At 46.6% G+C, this 19,399-nt stretch overlaps 1 protein-coding gene across 15 annotated transcripts in view; it reads left to right on the plus strand.

The window, feature by feature from the left end:
- The first annotated feature begins 6 nt into the window (after positions 1–6).
- ZDHHC3 (zinc finger DHHC-type containing 3) overlaps positions 7–19,399 on the plus strand; it is a 31,489-nt gene continuing 12,096 nt past the window's right edge. For 3 of the 15 annotated variants that reach the window (XM_015281738.4, XM_025147503.3, XM_025147505.3), the window contains exons 1-4: positions 1,490–1,519; positions 10,382–10,711; positions 13,281–13,405; positions 17,500–17,596. In XM_015281738.4, coding sequence (XP_015137224.1) covers positions 10,406–10,711; positions 13,281–13,405; positions 17,500–17,596 — 528 coding nt within the window. In that variant the 5' untranslated portion in view covers positions 1,490–1,519; positions 10,382–10,405. Of the gene's footprint in view, positions 63–1,489; positions 8,121–10,381; positions 10,712–13,280; positions 13,406–17,499; positions 17,597–19,399 lie in introns of those variants that run through there. The other 12 variants (XM_015281737.4, XM_015281741.4, XM_046938173.1 and 9 more) reach the window with 7 other exon arrangements.

Here is a 19,399-nt window from a genome sequence, read left to right on the forward strand (position 1 = left end):
CGCCCCACTTCCGCAGGCGGGAAATGGCGCGAGTCGCTTTAGTGTTTGCGCTCTTAGCTGAGGTAAAAGCTCCCGGAGGCCGCCCTGGGGGTACTGGAGTACGTAGCAGAGGCTCGCTTGGCGCTCAGACCGCGAGGAAATGCGGAGTTTTGCCTCAGGGAGACATCCTGCTGGGGAGAGCGCTGCTGGCCCCGTGCTGGTGGTGTGGTAACGTGATTAAAGGCTCCGGCTTGACACTACATTGTAATAGCGGGTTGTTGTACTTTGTCAGCTTTCATTGAAGTTTCGCAACGGTTAGTCCATGTTGTAATTTCATACGCTCAGCACAGCTCTTGTGTATCGTTTTCAAACTACTTTGAAGCTGCCTTGAAGCCTCGTGCAAGTGTGTGCCAGGTGAGGAGGGCCCACGGGCTGTACACCCAGTGCCAATGGAAGCCGGGCAGGTGCGTTTCTGGGGTGCACCCTGCGGGTCATGGGCTGCTGGGAGCCCTCCTGTCCTGTGAGCCCTCCTGTCCTGTGGTATGCTGACCAGTGCCCCACAGGGAGGACTGGCAACAGGGCCTGGGGTACTCAGCTGCCTGCTGTCCCTGTGCAGGGGGACAGGTAGGAGAGGAGCTGGAGTGGTGTGCACTCCTAAAGCAGTGCCTGGTGGCACAGCACAGGCAGAGCCTCTTGGCCTCGTAGTGCATTTCTTGGCTCTGATGTGTGAGACAGACTGCTCAGCGGGAGCTAGAAGGCTCTGTACAGAAGTGAGTTCCACATCTGAATGCAGATGTTGGCAGGTATGCTGAGTGGTTCCCACGAAGGGCACAGTGAGATGAGGTTCTGGCACTGGTCCTGCCTGCCTCCCAGCCTCACCCACAGTGGTCAGACGCAAGGAAAGGCAGCTTTCCTTCCTCCATTCCTGCCATCCCAGCCCGGAGCTGACCTAGCTCAGGCCAAAGCCTCACACAGTCCAGAAGCACAGCCAGCAGCTCCTCACTGCTCACAGGCGAGTAGCTTTCCACAAGCACAGGAATTCAGGATCCAGCTCATTTATCTGGCTCACGTAGTCCCCAGGGCTGGCAGAGCACTGCCCCTTTCTGGGGGGGGGGGGGGGGGGGGGGGGGGGGGGGGGGGGGGGGGGGGGGGGGGTGGCTTCCCAGAGGGATTGAATTCCTCAGAGGCAAGGCAGCCGTAAAGCCTATCGGACAAAAGGATGCGGTGTCGTTTTTAACAAGGACAAAGCGACGTCTTTTGCCTCATTTCGGCAAACGGATGATATGTGTTGGCTGAAATTAAAAAAAGACCGGGAAGGAGCCGCCCGGCACGCAGAAGCTCACGCTGCCCGGTGAAGCCGCAAGCAGCGGCCGCTAACGGGGAGCGCCGAGCAAACCCAGCTGCCCCAGGTGCCGGCTGGGGCTGACTGGCTGCGCGGAGCCGCTGCCCGCACAGCGCCGGGCCCCAGAGCCCGGGGCGGGGCCGCCCGCCGCCACTTCCTGGTTCCTCCGGCGCCGCCCCACCTCCTCGCCGGGATCGCGTAAGGGGACGGCGCTTGGGGAGGGGGGGGCCGCGCGCCGCCGGGCCCGGTGCCGCGCGCGGGGCGCCCGCTCCGGCGGGGCGGATGGGAGGCGGCGGCGGGCGCGCGCGGCGTGAGGGCGGCGGGCGGCGGCCTGCGGGTAGGTGGCGGGGCCGCTCCCAGGGGCCGTGGGGCTCCGCGCCGGGCGGGCGGGGTGAGGTGAGGTGAGGGGGGATGCGGCCGGGAGCGCCTCCGAGAGCGGCCCGTGACAGAGGACGGGGGGACGGCGGGGAGGCCGCGGAGAGCTGCCCGTGCTGCCCTCCCTCTCGCCCCACCGCGGTGTGTCCCGGGGTACCACACGGCTTCGAGCGCTGCCTCTGGCCCAGCGGCGTTTGTCACCCCGCAGGGCGATGAGAGAGGTGCTCGCTGGGGTACGGGAGAGGCGGTCTGTGAGCTCCGTCTGTTTGGTTACCGGTCGGGAAAGCGGCGGCGGTGCGGTGTGTCTGCAGGCGGGGGGCACCTCCAGCAGCGTTTGGCACAGGCGGCGCATCGCCCTGTGTGTTTCTGTTGCCATTTTTCATTGTAAGAAGTGTGGTTGCAGACAGAATGCGTGCTTGTCGTTGGAACTGCTTGTTAGGTGACAGACGACAGTGCCAAAGCATGACTTACTCCAGCTGTTGGAGCAGGTTGGGGGAAGGTGAGGTGCCCCATCCCTCAGCCAAAACACACCTGCCGTGGCCCGGCCGAGCCCATGGCAGCGCACGTACAACCCAAGCAGAGATGTCTCTGTACTGACAAATCCCAGCATAGGCTCACTTCTTAGGATATTTGGTTCCTGCGCACCTCCAACAGCAGCTCTGTGTGATCAGTGTGGTTTGAACCCATGTGTTGCATTATTTCATGAAAATGTGCTTGTGCGGCCTTGCTGTCAGGGCATGTCTGTGGTGGAGTACAGCCTCATCGAGACCATGGTGCTGATTGGTCTGACCCCTGTGTGGCTGTGCCCAGCCAGCCCCCACTGGTGTTATCTGAGTGAGGGTATGGTTCCCCAGGGCTCCCTGTAGTGTACAGTGACCTTTTTCTTGGAATGATGCTCTGGGATACAGGTGCATTCCTGAGAGCAGATGGCTTGTAATGCAATACATGACAACGTATAACATTGTCCTTTTTTATTTTCCTTGCCCCGTGCTTAGCTGGCTGAAGCAAACCAGAGCTGAATGATGGTACCCGGAGCATCACGTTTGATTTATGCACATAACTAATCTGAAATTCCAGGTTGCTTTAGAGCAAATGAGAAGTTAGAGCTTTCCTGATGAGAGCTGTCTGCTTCCTGGGTTGTGTGGATGAGAAGAGAAAAAGATAGCCTGCACCTTGCTTGGAGCTGCAGTGCAGCAAGCCTGCCAGGAGTGCTTCACACATTGTCCTTCTGAGAGGGAGCCCAAAGGAGGATGGTGGCTTTGGATCTGCAGACACTAAGGCCCCAAGCAGTGCCAGCTCCCAGCTGGTATGCAGAGGGTGACCGCTATGCAGGGGCAGGAGACCTCCCTCAGACTGCTTCTGGCTCTGCCCCAGGAACCAGGTGCTTGGCAGTGCCTTGGGCCACAGCTTCAGCTGGACAAATCTTAGGTACCGCTGCTCCGTGAGCTCTAATTGCCAGGAAGGGTGCAGAAAGCTCAGCCTTGATGTCCTGTGGCTGACGGAGGAATGCTGAATGGGAGGAAGAGCACGGCCCTTGTTGACGTTTGTGCTGCTCGCCTGGTGGTGGATGGTGCATTTGTGAAGTTCAGCTGTGAGTTTTGCAATAACAGGAACCAGGCTTAAATGTGGAGCAGCTTTTGGAAGTTAGAACAAATAGGCTCAGATTGAAGCAGTATAGGTGAATAAAGGTAATGTGAAGCACTGTGCTACTTAATAAGAAAAGACAGTGAAACAGTTGCAGCCTTATTTCCAGTCCTAGTGGAAAGGCTGCATTACCCCAGCACAGACACAGAGATCAGAGGTCTGTAGCAGGGGTAAGAGTGCTGTGTGATGCACATCTTTGATCTTTGCAGTGACTACTTGGTTCACTGATGTCCAGTGTAGTGTGGAGTAGACAGGCAATATATTCTGTTTTGCAGCTAGGCTGATTTCCACGTCTCAGTATTTCAAAGGATAACAAAATTAGTGTTTACCCATAGAAAATAGGAGACAGGGACCGTTTGTGCTTGCCAGCAGAACACTGAGCAAAAGTAATGCTGTTTGCCAACTGAAAAGTTCTTTGTTTGAAAGCCCTTAATACAGGGCAGCTCTGAACATGCAGGTTTTTCCAGTTCCCAAAGTGGCACCAGAGCTCTCTCCTTGCCTAACTCTTAACATCATCAAGGTGGATCGTGACAGCCCCAATTTTCACTTGAGGCCTTCGCAAGCTAAAGGTGATATCTTCTGCCTCTGTTTCATCAATGCATTATTTAACGTACACCCTGTGTCGTTCTGTATCTAGTTGTTTAGGTGAAGCATTTAGGTATTTTAAATCTGAATGCCTTAAAGCTTTCATGCACTTGTCAAGTCCCTGATGTGGTAGGGAAGAAGTGTAGGCCAAAGTGGGGAAACAATAGGAGAGGCTGAGTGACTGGTTCATGCTTCTGAAGGGCCTGCAGCAGTGGAAGAGCCAAATCTCGAGCTCACCTGAGTGAGTAGGCACGTCTGTTCACTGCGGGTAGGATTCAGAATATTCTTCAGGATGAGATGGTTCTGGGTTGAGACAGTTAACGTGTAAAAACCAACAATTATTTTCTGCTTCTCTGGAAAATACATTCTTTATGCCACGAATACAGTATGGTTTTTAACACAGGCATTAAAAACAATACCCACTGTATAGGCAAACCTTCCCCTTTCGCTTTCTGTCTTTCCCTTTTTTCACAAAAGGCTGATGCAGGACAAATGGAGAATTTGAGTTCCCTTGATCCGGTGGCTTGCTATCAAGTCCTGAGTCAGCATCCAAACTGGAAAGCTGTCCAGAGGGCTGGGGCAGCTCCTCCTGTCACATCTCACAGGGCCTGACATCTCTGCAGCTCTCTGACAACCACTGATTGACATGGCTGAATGTGGGATCAGACCATGGGCCTGACCTGATTCCTTACTGCCCGTATGACCTGCATCTCCTCGTCACCTGGCTCAGTCACTCTCCTGTGTTCGTGTACCTTGGACAGTAACCGCTTTCATGTTGCCTCTCTTTCTGCTCTCAGGCCAGCAGCAAAGGGGCTTTGTAGGTGGAGGTGCAGCTGTTTGTCAATAACTCAAGACTCTCAGGCGACTCTTTGTTGCATCATAATTTATTTATACAGTGCATCTTTGATGGTTAAACAGAAATGATATAGGCATTAACCAGGAAGCTGTTGCCATCTGTCCTGAGAGACTGTGTACCACAGACATTCTTTTAATTAAGAAAACATGGCCTTATTTTCCTTACTATTACACTATTGGAATTCCATTAATGCTGCAGAAGTTGCTACTTTTTTACGGTGCTGTCAGTGAGAAAACTGTGGGGTTTGTGCCCTATGTGGCCACCCCTTCCCAGCCTGTGTTGGCCCTGAGGTGGGAGTTCCTACATCAGACAGGTGTCTATGAGGTCATTCCCTCTTTATACTCTCTCATTAGGTTGAAACTGTTGCCCTAAGTGTGGTCTGAGTTTCCAGAAGAAAAATCTAAGCTTGTTTCTACCAGGCATAGCTGTTCCCATGCTCCTGCGGTGGCTACAGTAGGGCTGGCAGAATGGACTCTGCCCTGTGACGTTTTGATCTGAGTCAAACAGTGTGTAGTTGGTGTACTGCTAATATCCTGGTGCCTAACCCTTCCCTATACCATTTTAACCAGAGAGAGGTAGTTTTGGTCTGTTTTGTTTTAAGTCTATGTGGAGTCTTGAAAATATTTTGATGGAAGTACAATTATATAGTAAATATAAACTTGCTAATGGTAGTCTTGCTTTTGTTAGCTGCTGTTCACTGCTGCTCTGAGTGTCCCGTTGACCCTCCGGGGTTCTATATGCCAGGGGTTGCAGAGTGCCAGGCAGATGGATGTCTGGATGGATCTGCGGGAAATGGCCAAAAATTCTCAGCATTCTCATTCCACTCCTGTTGATCAGATAAAAGTTTTCAGAAACCATTAGGAAAAATACACAAAATATTGGTATTTCCTTGTTTTTCCTGCTGGAACTTGCTTTGGTGGGTTCTGCCAGGCTTGTTGTTAGATCTGGGCTGTAGGAAAGCGTGGCAGGAGGAGCAAAGGTAAATATCCTGTTAGAAAACACACTTTCATTTCTGTTGCAAAGAAAGATTAAATACCTAATGTCTTCATTAATGTGGCTTTATGTACAGAAGGCTGAAATGAACTTCAAAATGAGGTTGCAGTTTGTTTGTGTATCTGTGTAAGTGTAGGTCAATTATTGGTGTTAAAGAGAATGTCCAGTGCATGAAGATCACCTAGCATAGCAGTTGCGAATACAATGTGACCATTAATGTATGCTTGCTTCCTTTTGATGACAATTAACCTGATAATTGTTTATCAGCTCTCAAAATGCTGTCAGAAAACTCTAGTTCTCTGTGTTAGAAAACTGTCTTCAGGAATGTGTTTACCTTAAATAGGGTAATAATAACTAAACCCTCTAGAAAGACACAGTTTGCCCTGCTCTCTCTCTCTCTCTCTCTCTCTCTCTCTCTCTCTCTCTCTCTCTCTCTCTCTTTTCTTTCCCTCAAAATTGCTTTAATACAACAGGCAAAATTGCTTTAATACAACAGGCAACTCAACAGTCAGCGCAGGTAACTCCTCCCCAGAGTTGAACGTTAGATGGACTTGTAACAGGGGAAGCACTTGCAATGTCTGCACAGTCATAGTGCAGTGTGGTAGGTCATACTGAGGTGCTTGGTTTTCCCAGCATGAGTAATTAGAAGCAAATCAGCCAGGTGATGGTGAGCAGTGTACTTGTGAGATCACAGCATCAGACTGCATTCAGGTACCCACTGGACGAAGGCCCAGCTCAGTTCTTCATGCATTCTTAACATGGTGTTCAGCAGTTACAGGCCATTAGAAATAGTTTGTTGTAGTTTTTTTATTTTACATGACTGATGTCAGGTCAAAAGACAGTTACTTAGTTTATAAAAGGTGTAGCTGTGTATTGTAAGCGTTTGTTGTAGCAGGAAGTGGATTTTAATTTCTTTTGTTTACATTTCTAATGCGTATATTACATATTCCTTTCATTTTTTCCTGTGGTGCTAAATGCCTTCCAGATAAGAAAGAAAAGTTTCACTGTGACATGAAGCTGACTGGACATGTTTGCTGTCACAGTCTGACGTCCCTGCTGGCCTCCCTGCAGCGTGATGCAGTGATCAGATCCTTGCCGTTGGTGTTCACCTGTTGTGTGCTCCTGAGCAGGAGGGGCTGACACACCCAAGCTGTGTGTGACAAACTGAGCTCCTGTGCAGGGTGATTCCAGGGCAGGGCTGCCAGGGCAAGTTACTCCCCCACGCCACAATCCCTGTTTCTTTTTTAATATGAAAATACCAGGTTAGCCAACATAAACAAAAAGATGTTTATGTAGGTCAGAATAAGGAACTGCAAATGTTAACCAGGCTATGTGGAAGGCGACCCGAGACTCTGTGCTCATATAGCACAACTGTAAGATGATGACCTGGATGAAGGGATAGAGTCCGCCCTCATCACGTTTGCTGATGATGCAAAGTGGGGAGAAGTATACGTCTGGCTGACGTACCAGAAGGCTGTGCTGCCATTCAGTGTGGCCTGGACAGGCTGGTGAGTTGGGCGGAGAGGAACCTGATGATCTTCAACACGAGCAAGTGTAGGGCCTTGTACCTGTTGAGGAATTACTGCGTGTGTCAGTGCAGGTTAGGGGCTGACCTGCTGGAAAGAAGCTCTGCATAGAAGGACCTGGGGGTCCTGGTGGGCAGCAGGTTGGCCTCGTGGCCCAGAAGGCCAATGGTATCCTGGGGTGTATTAAAAAGAGTGTGGCCAGCAGGTCGAGGGAGGTGATCCTCCCCCTCTACTCTGCCCTGATGAGGCCACACACTGTACTGTGTTTAGTTCTGGGCATCTCACATCAAGAAAGAGAGGGAAGTTCTAGATACAAATCCAATGGAGGGCCACCAAGATGATGAGGTAGACAGAACATATCCCTTATGAGGAAAGGCTCAAAGACCTGGGACTGTTCAGCCTGGAGGAGAGAAGGCTGGGATTTCATCACTGTTTATAAATATCAGAAGTGTGGGAGTCAAATGGATGGGGACAAGCTCTTCAGTGGTGTGCAAAGACAGGACAAGGGGCAGCGGGCAAAAACTGGAATACAGTAAGTTCCATATGAATAATGTACATGGAAACACAAGTGTTTCTCAAGTAATGAATAGTGTTCATATAGCAATTACTGATTTTTCATTTTGTTGCTCAATGATAGCTCTGAAAGCAGTCTTAAATAACTGAGTGCATTAAATAGCACACTTGTCCTCCACCCAGAAGTCAGTGTTAGAGGCCTGTGCTGCGTCTTACTGGCTTCCCTTCTGTATTGCAGAAACTGGACCCTCAGGTGAGGCGCCTCCAGGATCCTACCAGTTCCTCCTTTGGCACTTCTACAGCAATGGTTTGATTTTGTGCTTTATTTCTGGGATAACTTCCATTGGAGTGAAACGGCTTCCTGCTTTAGCTCTGCATTTTGTTTGTCTGCAGAAATGTGCTGTTCAGGGCTAAGCCCACAGCTCTGATCAGTATGCATTTGTCTAGCTTTCAGCCAAGGCTGACCTTAAGGAGACTTGTCAAACTCATTCCTCTGTTGGTAGGAGTTGGCTTTTCTTGTGATTCCTTCATTCCTTTGCTTTGGAAAACAAAACACCAGGGGGAAAAAATACAAAGGTGTCTCACAGGGTCTAGGCAGAAAATCCTGAAAGGCAGTGCTCGAGGCAGTCCCAGCTTGCTGCTGTACCTCACATGTCAGGTCAAAACTTTAGTTTGAAAGCTGAACATCTGAATTGCAGCTTTTCATATTTTTAATGCATTATGTTACAGTCAGTTAAAATACCATTGTCAGGCATGAGTCTTATGTCAGCTTTGTTTTGAGCTGGCAAACCTGTGTAACAATTGCAGTAAGATTATTAAACAACACAATGAAGGTCGACTTATCTCGGGGAGGGGAGTCTTTAAAACACTTTTAGAGTCTGTGTGAATGTGTATCCTTACATGCATGGTGAATGTGTGTGGAAAAGGTATGGATTTGCTGGTAGGTGGAGATCTGTCAGAACTTAGGCCAGCAGATTCTAAGGGTAATCTCTGCTTCTGGAAACGATAGAGCTTCTCTCCCTAAAGTGCCTGCTGTCAGGAGGCTCAGCTATAGCTGTGCTTAAAACACAAAATAATTGCAGTGTGATGGGTGAGTTTTGCTAACGAGGAGTTTTGTCATTTTTTTTCCTCACCAAAGTAATTGAGATACACAGGCACTTCTTTAATCTTGGTTCTTCTGTTCTGTGTGCTGTATCTGTAAAGTTGGTAGGCTGTAATGTTAACCCACATGACTTTTTTTTCAGCATCGTAAGCCGTTTCACTTGGTAGTGTACTGTGCATTAACAGCAGAAAAGGACAAACATACCTAATTAATCACCCTGCTCATTAGTAGCCTTAACCTTAGGCCATGAGAGACTCAATGTCCTTCTGTGAATTTGGTCCTCCTGAAATAACAGCAAAGAAGCAAGTTGTCATCCCCATTACTGTCTGGACAGGGCAACAGCATGGCCCCGGGGCTTCTGAAATAGAGCTTTTCCCTCTCCTGGACAGAACTGAGCCATAAATGCTTTGAGAGGAGCTTAAGGTTCTGGATACTTCTATGATCTCACTATTTCCTATAAAATGCATCCGTTTTGTCTAAGCAATACTATATTTTAGGGTTGTTTGTTTGTTTGTTATTTTTTTCAACAGTTGAGTGCAAAAGTAGCTTCAATGTGAACTTTTTGGCAGAAAACATAACTGGTGGTGAGCATCGTCTTCCTCTCTCTGAATTGAAATGGAAACGAGTGCTGTTTTTTGATGAAGCCAATCCTTACATGTCAGGGGGGGAGGCAGCTGAGCCCTTCTGTTGGGTACATGCAGTTCAGTGTATTTAGCAGCCAAGCCCATTTTTGTGAGAGGTGGGTCCTGGCACATCGGTTGCGGCGTTGAAGCATTTCGAACGCTGTGCAAACACTTCTTGAAGAAGTGTCCTTGGAAGAAGAGGTTGGGTGTGTGAATGGCACTTGCAAAGCCTCCAGGAGTTCCAAGGGGGGGGCAAAGCAAATGCTATTGAGGGATGGAGCGAAGAGGAGCAGCAGGCCCCAGGGGGCTGTAAAGCCAGTGGAGGAGGGAAGAGCACAGTCCAGGCTAGACTGGAGATTCTATAAAAATCTTTGCCTGGGCTGCTGCTTCAGGAGTTGCTGCCATTACTCCTCAGCAGTCTGTGCAGATTGAACCCCCAGGCTCTCTTTTCTTTCTTGGGCCCGACCCAGCAGAAGGGGCTCTGCTCTGCTCTTTTCCCCCATGGTGGTGCCCAGGTGTTTCTGCAGCTGCTCCCATTGGCACCACCTGGCCACTGTGCTCTGCATCGGAGTGCTCACTGCCTTTCCTTAGTGGGGGTGGCTGGAGTCAGTGTGTGATTAAGCAAGTCTTAAAAGCACTTTGAGAGCCTTCTTGGGTAAGAGGTGTTCTGATAAGCACGAGAGTCTGGCTTTCAAAGCCATTATTTTTTGTTTGGTTCATCTTTCTCACTGTTTCTACTCAGTTTCTGCAGTTGGGAATGTCTCATGCGATCCCATTCCACCGTGTAAATGGATGTTGGAGGGCCTCGCGCGGCAGTGAATGCTATTTCTGATTCTCTTTCAGATGCAAGTATGGACATAATAGCCTATGATGATTTCTTCAGTCCACCGCTTCAGAGATATTGAAAGGACACCCGAATACCTCCAGCCGGAGAAGTGTGTTCCACCTCCTAGCCACGCTTCCTTGGGAACAATGTGGTTTATTCGAGATGGCTGTGGTATCGCGTGTGCCGTCGTCACCTGGATGCTGGTGTTCTACGCTGACTTTGTAGTCCTTCTTGTCATGCTAGTTCCCTCAAGAGATTACGTTTATAGTGTCATCAATGGCACGCTGTTCAACACCTTGGCGTTCCTTGCTTTGGCTTCACATTTTCGTGCTATGCTGACAGATCCAGTAAGTATCTCTCCCTGCATGTCTCGGGAAGAAAAAGGCAGTGTTTTTCTTATCTGATCGGTGTTGAGTAACTCAGTTGCTGAGTGAGTGGCAGATTTAAATAACTTCTGCGTGTCAGCCTGCTGAGAGGCTGCTGATGTGAGAGGCTAATTCCTCATCCCACTCAAGTCAAATGCAAAGTACAGGACCCAGCTGTAGATTCTCCTTGTGAGAGCAGCTTCTTTTTCTGCACTGAGGAGGAGAGTGTTTCTCCCTGAGACTTTTCTTACAAATACTGGATCTCATGTTTGTGGCTTGTCATGTCTTGACAAAACAGCGAAGCAGGAAAAGCTGGTTCTGGTTATCTGCCTTGGCAAGCGTTACTTCAGCAGAATGGAGCAGAACACACATAGTTTTGGAAAGCCATGCTGCCATCTCTCATACTAGTGTTTTAATGAAGCTTATTGGACCGTGCAAAAACAAATATTATGTAAGCATGCTACCAGCTGAAAGTTCTTGGACAGATAGGAAGCGTATGGATTGTGGCGCTCCCTTGCCTCTGTAGAACATGGCTTCTCTAATAAGAGATGGTTTAATACCGTGATGGTTATTCTGAATGGCTTGTGCTTATTTTGTTTATCAACCTCTGGAAAGTATATTCAGTTCAAAGCCATGTTCACACTAGACTGTGGAAGGAAAAACAAGCTTAGATTCCTTTTCTCCTTCCTTCTGAGTCTTTTTGTTGCTGTTGGGAATGGCAGTGTGTCCCTGATACTCACATTATTCCCTCCAAATGCCATTTCCTGCTCGAAACCTTGTTAGGTGCTGTTAAAACTTCAGTGTAATTTTTATTGTTTGATTTTTTCAGCTCTTCCAGAAGTTGCAGAGCTGCAGAAATTGCTTGGTTTGGGATAGTTTTGCAGCCTGTGGTAAAGCAAAGACTGATTCATTGCATGCTACTGCTGCTGGGCAGAACTTTGAGCAGTAGTTGAGGTGCTGAAACTTGTGGTCATTGGGCTCGCAAATACAAGGTTGTAGCAATTTGTTATATAAGCGTTATTGTTGTTGTTAATTATTGTATGTTGTGTGGCTTTAATATGGAGGACCTTCAGGTCCCTGGTGTTATTTTGTAGAGCTAGTGGTCACTCTTGAAACAAAAACTGTATTTTAAAGCAGGCTGAGCAAGGACAGCTTCAGACAAACAGATAAAACCTCTACACAGAGGAATCTGGAAAAGATACGTTAATTCCCACTGTGTGGTTGGTGGGATTTGGGGGTGTGGATGGAGGGAACCAGTGAGGTTTTATTTTTCATAAAGATTTTTAGAAAGAAATCAGCTAGGCAAAATGGAGGAGGGAACAAAGGGAAGGGGATGCAGCGACGCAAGGTGGGCAGTATGAGTTTGGGAGGGAGATGGCTGCTGGGAGATGGAGAGCAGCAGCACATCTGGGATCAAGAATGAAGCAGAGCACTGCAAAGAAATGGGAATTGTTATGAAAAATGAATGAGCACCTGTATTTTTCAGGATTGATAGCATATCATCCTTTTCAGGAACTGCTTCCTTTGTGTTCTTGCTAAAAACATCCCTTGTGTTTGGAACCTTGCTGTGCGCTGAGAGAGCATTGGTTGTAGCATTTTGTGTAAACTGGTCTTGGTCACCAGTCCTGGGTTGGCCAGGGCTGCTGGGAGGTTTGTGCCAAAAAATCCCAAGACTGCTCAAGAAAACCTTATAATACCACTTGAATGTGCAGTTCTTTTGTTAATAATGGCTGCTCCATCAGAAATGTGTTCAAATATTCAATCCCTTGTTTTATTTCAGTATAAAAACCTACACCTACAGGGATGCATTGCGTCAGAGTACCAGCAGTGATTTCATACATCACATTTCATCTTTTTTTTTTCTCTTCTGATCAAATCTATGGCCATGGGCTGGAAACTCTTGAATGTTTTGATAACTTTTGGAAGTTCAGGCTTCTACTGTTTAAAGACACTTATTTTAATGTCACAATTGCACAAACAAAAACATTTTGCCTGGTCTTACTTAGGGGGAAGGATTCTTAGAAAGAGTGCATTGTTTGAACTTTAAACCCTGATTTAAATAACAAATACACAATGGAAGTATAACTATAAATGTATTACATGCTTATCAGCTACTGCTGCTCTACACAATGGTACTTCAGAAGTAGCTGCTTCTACTTGAATTAAAACATCTGCTGTCTTCAATTTGTGATGAGAAACACTGGGATGATAAATCCATGGATAGACGTGGGGAGGGGGGTAAGAATTATTAAATAATTGAAGATTACTGTGGGATTACAAAAGACTGATTCCTTCTGTAAGGATTTACTGCTGCTTGTTTTATTTTGTTTTTAAAAGAGATGTTTGAACATATTGCTCTCTATATTAGGACCACCTTGTTTTAACTTCTTTTTCTGAATCTTCTTGCTCTTCCCAAATCCCTGTTGATACTAGAGAATTTTTTTTCCTATTTTCTCTCCCTCCCCTTCCATAGTTTTAAGTCATCTCTATTATTCTGAGCACTGACAGTGTTCACAAGATAATCTTCTGGTTTGTTTTCCTTTTTCTGCAGGGTGCTGTGCCCAAAGGTAACGCAACGAAAGAGTTCATTGAGAGTTTACAGCTAAAGCCAGGACAGGTGGTTTACAAGTGCCCAAAATGTTGTAGCATCAAACCTGACAGAGCACATCACTGCAGGTAAAGCCTTTTCTGATGATTGCTCTTTTATCAAGTACCTCTGGACCTCAAGAATTGTCCTGTGTGCTTGGATTATTATTACAGTGTGAAACTTGAGTGATTAAATTGAGAGTTTGGCATTCAAATTCTGTTGCCAGAAGTGGCAGACGCATTCAAGCTTCTGTGTAAAAATCTCAGGTGTTTTCAGGGGCGTTTTCATCTTCAGCAGGCTGGGGCTACTTCTTGCAAAATGAGAAACACTTCACAGGAGTGCTGCTTCAGACCTGTAATTGACGTTCTGTAATTTGTAGTATTGGCTACTGTGTGAAAAAAAGACTTAAAATGACTTTAAAAGGTTCATTAACCACCAAAATGCAGAGAAGTCCATACAGTGTAAATGTCTCTTAAAAGTCAATGAAAAAGGTCTTTTTATTTTTAAGTCAGACCTATTTTCTATAGATTTAGAGATGATACTTAATTTAAAACTAAAGTTCAGGTAACTGTGTGTGTGTGTGTGTAATATTTTTATTTCAAGAGTTCCAGATTCCACATTTTCATTGAGTACTGTGACTTTGTTTTGTGCTTTGTGGCAGATCAGTATGTCTACTGATCTGTCATGTCCTTTCTTTTTCTGGTAGGATAAACTTCCCCGAAGAGAGTAGCTGGTAGTGAGCTTTTTAGTACTAAAAGCAGTGAGCAAAACAATAACTACTTCCTAACATTCTCTTCCACTTTTAAAACAAGCGAACCTGCTTTCCAGTAAGTAGTTAATGAATTTGCACTGGTATCCTTTCCTTATCTACCCCCAAACCACAATGATAGAAGCTCTCTCAGTATGCATTGTTACTGGATTCAGGCAGTGGTCTTGTGGGGAGGGAGATACTGTAGGTACGACTGAGCTGCACAGACGTGCTTTGCTGTTTGCATTTTTCAGATCTCAGAGCTTTAGTGTGCAATTTTTTTGTTGCTGGCTTTTTGTTGTAATCCAGCTCGGGAGCTGGTTATTCAGTAGGAGCAATGTGATCGTTCCTATCACTTATTAATGCCGCTGTAAAATCCCCTCTGACACGTCTTCAATTATGAATGAAGCTTCACATCTAAAATGCTGTCTGGCTGATGACTCACACTGTAGGCAAATGAAAAAGGCTGTTTGGCAAAACACAAAACCTCATCTCTGCAGTTCTTTTCTCCATTCTTTAAGTTAATTTTATAGACATTAGAATTTGGAAAACCTATCCACTGTGCATCAGTAGTGTTGAGAATCTTCAGCCCAGTGTTCCCTGTGGGGCAGGGAGATATGTTTGACTTTCACACCCCAAGTCTGCGCATGTGCATGAGCAGGAGGTGTTGGCAGCTGTGTGCATGAGGGACCACGTTGCTTTTTAGTTACATGGCTCCCTGATGCCCAGCAGTGTTCCTTCCAGTGTTTGGAAGCTGGGCTGTTGAGGGGAGTGTATGTGAGTATGGGCAATCGCTGCTGTTGACCACTTTTGGTCCTTGGTTCCGTGCTTCCTTTTCAACCAGCTAGTTTCACCTTCTGCCTCTTATCCACCTCCTTTTGGTACGCAAGCAGAGAATGATAAGTCTCTTCCCAGCCTTAGCTGCCTCCTTTGTGGAGCTCTTTGCTTTAACTGCTTCAGGCTGTCCCTTTTTGGGGAACTAGGACCTGGCAGCAATTGTAGGGGTTGCTTTAGTGCTCAATGTGCTTCAGAGCTGAAGGGAAGTGTATGTACTCACACAGAAAATCACACAAACTAAATCAGAGTACAGGGAGGCACCCTCCTGCTTTATGCCATCCACCCTTCTCCCTCTGCCTCTTTCCAGAGTGAACGGTTGATGCTTGTCCTTTTGAAGTCTGAAATTTTCAGGCAGATAACTTGCTTTTACAACACAACATGATTGGAGTACCACATAGCTCAAAAACGATTTTGAGTTGCTTATTCTAGCAAAATGAGGCTTCTTCTGTTGTCTACTGTGTCTGGGGCCAGTAGGTAACAGGCTACCTGTGCCTGCCTGAGCTCTTGCTATGGCTGCCTACCCAGGCAGCCTTTCCCTTAGCATCAGGACCGTAGCAGCTCATTGATTGTTCAGGCATGGCAAGGCTCCTTGGGATTAACTCCTCCTGCTGTGCAGTCGGTGCAGTTCAGAGAGAGGCTTTCTATTATTTATTTGTAAGTGCTCATAAGAACATGCTTATGTTTTTATTTGAGGCTCTCCTTAAGTGTTTGGGTATATTAAAAGTCAAAATATTTTTAATTCTGAGAAGAAAAATGAAAATCAAATGAGGCAGCCCTCAATTCTTCCTGTTTCAGGGGCGCCAGAATTGTTCTGGGATCGCTGCTGCTGCTCCCTTTTATGGGGCTATTGTTCCTTTGGTTTGGGGTTTTGTGCTTTTTCATATTTGATTTCTGTGCTTGTTTGTGCGATGCGGTATCAGGAGACAGCCTTTCGTCTGCTATCATATGAGAAAGCAGCAGAGAAAAAGACCTCTTTTATTATGAGGCTCGAAGCAGTTCCTGACTAACCAGGAGAATGATGTTCAGACAAAGTAGCAGTCTTTTAATTATTTGACTTCAAGCCACAGCGTGCCTGCTGGCAAGAGCTTGAATTTTGATTTTATTAGTGTGGTTTTGTCAAATACTTTAACATCTAATTGTACCTTGGATGTATATTGTGGTAATGTCTTCCTGACTATGTGCCATGGCTGTTTTATGGCAGCGTGTAGCTTACCTTGTTTTCAAGAGTCTGTTCTCACGTTTGCTTTAGTTTTGTTCTTCACAAGTTCTTGCTAGCAGATAATAATAGCAAGTAAACCTTTACCTGCTATTAGCCTGGTCTACTGGTTGGTGACCCTGCCCATGGCAGGAGGCTTGAAACTACATGATCTTTGAGGTCCTTTTCAACCCAGGCCGTTCTATGATGCTATGATTAATAATTCTGAAAAGTGTTTTTGCTTATGAACCGTTTTTCACATCTTTGTGTTGTAGGTGGGATTTTTGGTTAGCTTTTAATCTGTGCTTGTTTTTAGAGGCTGACTAGATTAAAACCAGACTAACACACAGTTTTTCCATCTGCCCGAATGTATTTTTCAAACTGTATTTTGGCAGAACCTCTGATAACATTATGAGACTGTGTATTGCTTTTCATGAATTTTTTACGGTGGTCATTTTGTACTGTGTGGCTGATTTCGGCAGAGAGAGACCCAGGAATATTAATGAATAGTAAATTTACAAAGGTTCTGATTTCATAGAATGGCCTGGGTTGAAAAGGACCACAGTGATCATCCAGTTTCAACCCCCCTGCTCTGTGCAGGGTCACCAACCACCAGGCCAGGCTGCCCAGAGCCACATCCAGCCTGGCCTTGAATGCCTCCAGGGATGGGGCATCCACAACCTCCTTGGGCAACCTGTTGCAATGCGTCACCACCCCCTGTGTGAAAAACTTCCTCCTCATATCTAACCTAAACCTCCCGTCTCATTTTAAAACCATTCCCCCTTGTCCTATCACTGTCCACCCTCGTAAACAGTTGTACCCCCTCCTTTTTATACACTCCTTTCAAATACTGGAAGGCCACAACCAGGTCTCTGTGGAGCCTTCTCTTCTCCAAGCTTAAACAAGCCCAGTTTCCTCAACCTTTCCTCCTAGGAGAGGTGCTCCAGCCCTCTGATCATCTTAGTGGCCCTCCTCTGGACCTGCTCCAAGAGCTCCATGTCCTTCCTGTACCGGGATACAGTACTCCAGATGGGGCCTCACAAGAGCTGAGTAGAGGGGGACAATCACCTCCCTCTCCCTGCTGGCCACTCCTCTTTTATTGCAGCCCAGAACACAGTTGGACTTCTGGGCTGCAAGCGCACACTGCTGGCTCATGTCCAGCTTCTCGTCTACCAGGACCCCCAAGTCCTTCTCTGCAGGGCTGCTCTCAAGGGGTTCTTTGCCCTGTCTGTATAACCCCTGGGATTGCCCTGACCCAAGTGCAACACCTTGCACTTGGCCTTGTTGAACCTCATTACGTTTCACTTCTGGTTCTTCCATTTCTTCGTGTTCCTAAACATTTTTGTGAATTCTTGTATTCCTGGAATGGAATGTGCTATAAATAAAGTTCTGTCTTCTTGCAGCGTTTGCAAGAGGTGTATCCGGAAAATGGACCATCACTGCCCATGGGTCAATAACTGCGTAGGAGAGAATAACCAGAAGTACTTCGTACTGTTTACAGTAAGTATTTTGCCACGTGTTGTTTGAGGCTGTCCAGTATGCAGCCACAAAGCGCGGCGTGTCATTTCTGAAGCAGCTCCAATGCTGGCTTGCTTTTCTTTCCTGTTTCAGAAGAGCTTTTCAGGGAACTCCTGCAGACTCCTGTTTCACTTATCAGGGAATGCATGCAATATAACAACCGGGAAAAGGCAGAACAGGAGGTGTTTGTCAGGGCTTTGTGAGGCTTGTTTTGTGAGGTGATCGGTGTGCTGTTTCCGAATTCACATGATTTGGTGATTGTTTCACTCTGCTTTGTGTTTGGTAGAGTTGCAGCCCATACATGGGGTACCTAAATGCTGTCCTTGTAGGAGCACCTGTCTGACATTGTGTAATAAGAGATGGTGTCACATCTTAAGCAAGGAGAGGGAAATCTACATCCCCTTTGGAAAGCATTGTTCGTGTTCTACTTGCAAGCAGTTTATTTTTATGCTTAAAAACCAAGGAGATGTTTGACTTTTTGTGGTGTTATCTATGGGATAACGTGTAAGAAAGCAGGAGCACAGACTTGAATACTACTTATACGGGAGGGTGGAAATCTGTTTCATCAAAGCGACTGCAGACATCCCATGGGAGTAGTGTGAGTGTTGCAAGGCTGCTTCTTAGCGATGCCCTATTTTATTAATAAGTCTTTGGAGAAATCTGTAGGTTCAAGGAAGCGTGTTCTCATGTTACCAAGTGGAAAGGGAGAAATTTTCAATTAAGAGGGAAGTCTTTCTCCTAAACTTATTTTCTACAGTGTGGTTTGTTAGGATTGTTAGATTACAGAACAAAACCCCTTTTCTTTTCTTTGAGCAAGGTTGTTTTCACTGTGAGGGGTGAGCAAGATGCTTTAATCATATCAAAGGGATTTCTATTTCCATTAAAACTGCCATTACTTTCAAGTGGGCTCTATTAAACAGCCAGTGTAGTTGCAAGAGAAACAAAAGTTCTGGTTTCGTTTATTCTTTTGGTTTTGTTCCTGTTTACTCTCTTTAAGACCTGGGGAGCTGAAAGCATGGCAGCACCTTCCAGCTCCGAGAGGAGGCAAAATGCTCTCCTTTCACCCTTTGCTGCTCCCACAGGGTTGCCCTGTAACAAAATGTCCCTCACGCATAGTATCTCAGGACTCTTGTTACAGCCTGTAGGACCAGGAGAGTCATCTTTCTAGCCCTGTCCTTGGAAATTGTAGTGTAGTACTGCCAGTAGTTTGAAGTGTTTTGTTGCAAAGCTAAGACAGGGTTTAAAAAAAAATGGATTAAGTACAAAGTGTTGAAGCCTGACAGGAATTTTCCATGCCAGTGTCTGCCTCAGGAAAAAACACTTATTTAGGGGATAAAAACGAAATCCTTTTTCTCAAACTGGAAAATAGATAAAGTGCTTATTGTGGCGAAAACAAATTAGCTGTTGTTTCACTGGTAAGCTGTAGTGCTCTCGTGCTTGTGAGCACGGACGTGAGCTTTGACAGCATGACACCTCAATGTCAGAGAGCTGCTGGTGCCTCTGCTGAGCACAGTGCAGCTCTCAGACAAGGGCCATACACTGTCTGTGAGGCCACGCTGAGGCGCGGGACACCAGGCTTTGTGTCTGCCTGGCTTCCAACTGAACTTCTTCCCATGCCCTTGGAGCTGTTGGTAAGGCCAGAATGAGTTGGGGGTCACCTTGGTGTTTACCACCTTCAGGTTGCTTTATTTGGGGGATGGAGGTTGTTGAGTTTTGGTTTTAGGGTTCTTTTAAGTCTGAACACTGCACTTGGTTTTAAGTTGTTGAAAATGAGCATTTTGGTCT

The sequence above is a fragment of the Gallus gallus genome, chromosome 2 (assembly GCF_016699485.2).
Source record: "Gallus gallus isolate bGalGal1 chromosome 2, bGalGal1.mat.broiler.GRCg7b, whole genome shotgun sequence".
NCBI lineage: Eukaryota > Metazoa > Chordata > Aves > Galliformes > Phasianidae > Gallus > Gallus gallus.